At 43.7% G+C, this 3,175-nt stretch overlaps 1 protein-coding gene across 1 annotated transcript; it reads right to left on the bottom strand.

The window, feature by feature from the left end:
* Nucleotides 1-219: 219 nt before the first annotated feature.
* Nucleotides 220-1,826, bottom strand: LOC146621840 (E3 SUMO-protein ligase ZBED1-like). The gene is made up of 3 exons (XM_085367568.1): nucleotides 1,273-1,826; nucleotides 844-1,096; nucleotides 220-667 (listed from the first exon to the last, which is right to left on the bottom strand). Exons 1-3 carry the CDS (start codon nucleotides 1,773-1,775, stop codon nucleotides 251-253), a joined length of 1,173 nt encoding a protein of 390 aa, XP_085223694.1. The 5' UTR covers nucleotides 1,776-1,826; the 3' UTR covers nucleotides 220-250.
* Between the last annotated feature and the right edge of the window lie 1,349 nt (nucleotides 1,827-3,175).

Raw genomic sequence — 3,175 nt, forward strand, 5'->3', positions numbered from 1 at the left:
AGTGGAAAAATAAATACAAATCAAATCAAATAAATTAAGTGCTGCAAGTTAGCACATCAGAGTTGCTCTTTTCTGAGCAATACAGCACTGAAATTCCTCTGCTTCAGATAATGAAAAATAAAACTGACATTGCAGTGCTGCAAGTTAGCACATCAAAGTATTCTTCCATCACAAAAAAAAGTGCTGAACATCAAGCAATCTATTCTAGTAGGCTACAAATGACACAGCAGCTATGCTGACCACATGTGTCTCATTTCTTCTTCCTCAGCCAGTCGCTAAGACACACCAGCCTGGTAACATTTTCTGGAAGCAAGGCTGCCCTTTTCTTTTGCACTATGTGGCCTGCAAGGCTAAAGAGTCTCTCACAGGGTACAGAGGTAGCTGGGGAGGCCAGGTACTTTTGTGCTAGGACTGACAGCTTTTCATAGACTCCTGAGTGAGCATACCACCACTGCAGGGGACAGTCATCAATACTGATGCTGGGTTCTGCTCTGTAGCGCTGCAGCTCTCCAGACTCAATTCCATCTTCTGAGTCAGAGTCAGACCCCAGAAGGAGTTCGCTCCTCCTCTTCTTCTGAGCTGGTCCATCATCCTCTGTGGAGGGCTGGAGACTATCTGCTCTTCTGGGCTCTGCTGCCTGGAGCATATTCTCCAGAATGGTCCACACCTGAATGAATGAATGAATGAATGAATGAATGAATGAATGATTGTGATTAAAACTAAGTGCTTTTTTTTTTTTTTTTTATTTAATCTTGTAAAGAACTTTGTGTTCCATATAATAAATAAAAGTTTGATTTGATAATGAATTGGACTCATTAGTCCAGCTTAACCTTATTGTCCTACCTGTTCCCTCTTTTCTCTTGGAAGACATTTCAAATCCTTAAACCGTGGATCCAATGCTGTGGCCACCTCGAACCATATCTCGTTGCCATTAGCTCGTCGTGCTGCCAGATCCTTCTGGAAGGCATTCTTGAACTTCACCACGTAGGCAGGATCATCATCAGTAATGTCCATGACACGGTACAGATGGCGAAAAGCAGGCAGCACTACAGAGCAAGAGACGTAGGCCTCACCACCCAGCAGCTCTGTCACATACCTGCAGAGGTGGAGAGGTTTGCTAAATAAACCTAGCTGGATTCATTTAAATCAAAGTGTAACTGATTTCCAATTTAATTGTCCTTAAAAGTTCCTTGTTATGTTCATTAATTTTGATTTTACACATGTAACAGTAGTTTATATAATTAAAATGGGAAGGTGTTTATTTGAACTTACTTGCATGGTTCAAGCAGGAGCTCCAGCCTCTGCAGTTTCGCCCACTCAGCTTCGGTTGGCAAGACCAACCTGTGGTTCTGTTGGTCCAACGTAGCCTGGACAGCCTCTCGGTTACATAGGAGGCGTGAGACCATTGCGAGAGTCGAGTTCCACCTGGTGGGTACATCCTGTATAAGTTGATCGCTCTTCTTTCCGAGTGCTACTTGTTGTTGGTTAAGTTCTGTGGTACTCGCAGGGCTTTGTTTAAAATGACCAACAATCTTGCGGCACTTTGCCAGTACACCGACAAAACCACTGCTATCGAGACATACCGTGATGGTCCTCTGGAGAATGTGAGCATTGCAGGCGATGTGCTCATATGGAAGTGCTCTCATAGCAGCCAGCATGTTTGCTGCGCTGTCTGTGCCAATGGTGGATATCTTGTTTTCAATACCCCAGTCATTTGCTACCTTGAGGAACTGTTCGGCGCATTTATCAGCAAAGTGCCTGGTTTCTGTTCTCATGACGGTCAGTGCAAATGAGTTGAGGTTCCACTCACTATCAATAAAGTGTCCAGTCACCCCAAAACAGCTGTGGTTGCCAGCTGAGGTCCAGTGATCTCCGGTTATAGCAACACAGTTGGGAGAATCCTCCGCCAAAATCTCAAGTTTGTTTTTCTTTTCGCCGTCGTACATTTTGCTGATTTTGGTCGTTACTGTAGTCCTGCACGGCGGCTTGTATGACGGGTCATTGGACGCAATTTGCAACACCTCTGTCAATCCTTCGTCCTCTACTATATTTATCGGCCTACAGTTCATCGCTATCCACTTGGCAATAACATTAGTCAGCCTGTCGGTCGCAGACTTGCTCATACGAGGGGTATTCTCTAGTTTTGTTTGGCGAAAAGCTTTGCTCTGGCTTGCTATATTGCTAACGTCTTCACTGCTAGCTGTTGCTGCACTCGCGGCTGGGTGCTTTGCGTTGAGGTGATAGGCCAAACTTGAGCTGCTTCGGTGGTAAGCAAACTCCTTCTTACACTCTAGGCAGACCACTTTACCTTTGTCAATGGTGCCGTCGGGGCGTTTATGAAATACAAATTTCCCGTTCATTGGGCCAACAACTCTCAGATGCGCCTCCATATCCACACTGTAAGCTAATCACCACTTCTCACCTTGACCTCACGACGTGACTCCACCCCCAACAAGTCAAGCACAAGGAGCCCAGCACATAAAAACGGATTTTTATAACATAGCAACTCTCATACAAAATCAATGACGTCAAGAGATTAAAAATTAGATTAACGAGATTAAAAAACATAACGCGCTAAATAGCATTGTAATTAATTAATCGCAATTAACGCGATAATTTGACACCCCTAACTAAAACAGCAAGTTTCTGGCACAACAATAAAAATGTTAATCATAGCTGCTCTTTGTTAGTCTCTGTGGGGCCAAGAAGAGCCTTGAGAAGGCTCACTAGATGAGATTAAATCAAATCTATACTAAAATGATTATTATGTTCCAATATTAGTCTCCAACATCAGGGTCACAACATGTAGAGTGAGGAGCCAAATGCTGGACTCCAAGGTAGACAAAGAATGAACAGGCAATACAAAAGTCTAGAAATAAATAATAATAAAATCCATCAGGTGAACAAAATGTAAGAAACGCATGAGGCAGGAAATAAATCCAGGAAAAACTGGGACAAACAGCTGCACACAAGGGAACACAAACAGACACATTAACAAAGGGCAAGGGGAAGACGGGACTTAGAGCTCACTGGGAACAAGAAATGGGAGAACCGAGATACAGGTGAAATGAGATGATGCACAGCTAAAAATAAATAAATAAAAAATCAGGATACAGACTCGTAGCAGACACAGAGGCAGAGGGAGAGGTCCTAACAAGAGACGAGATGGAGGGAC

Source organism: Diplotaxodon limnothrissa, linkage group LG12, assembly GCF_057381915.1.
Source record: "Diplotaxodon limnothrissa isolate DT_005_m linkage group LG12, D_limnothrissa_male_GT1.1, whole genome shotgun sequence".
Taxonomy (NCBI): Eukaryota; Metazoa; Chordata; class Actinopteri; order Cichliformes; family Cichlidae; genus Diplotaxodon; species Diplotaxodon limnothrissa.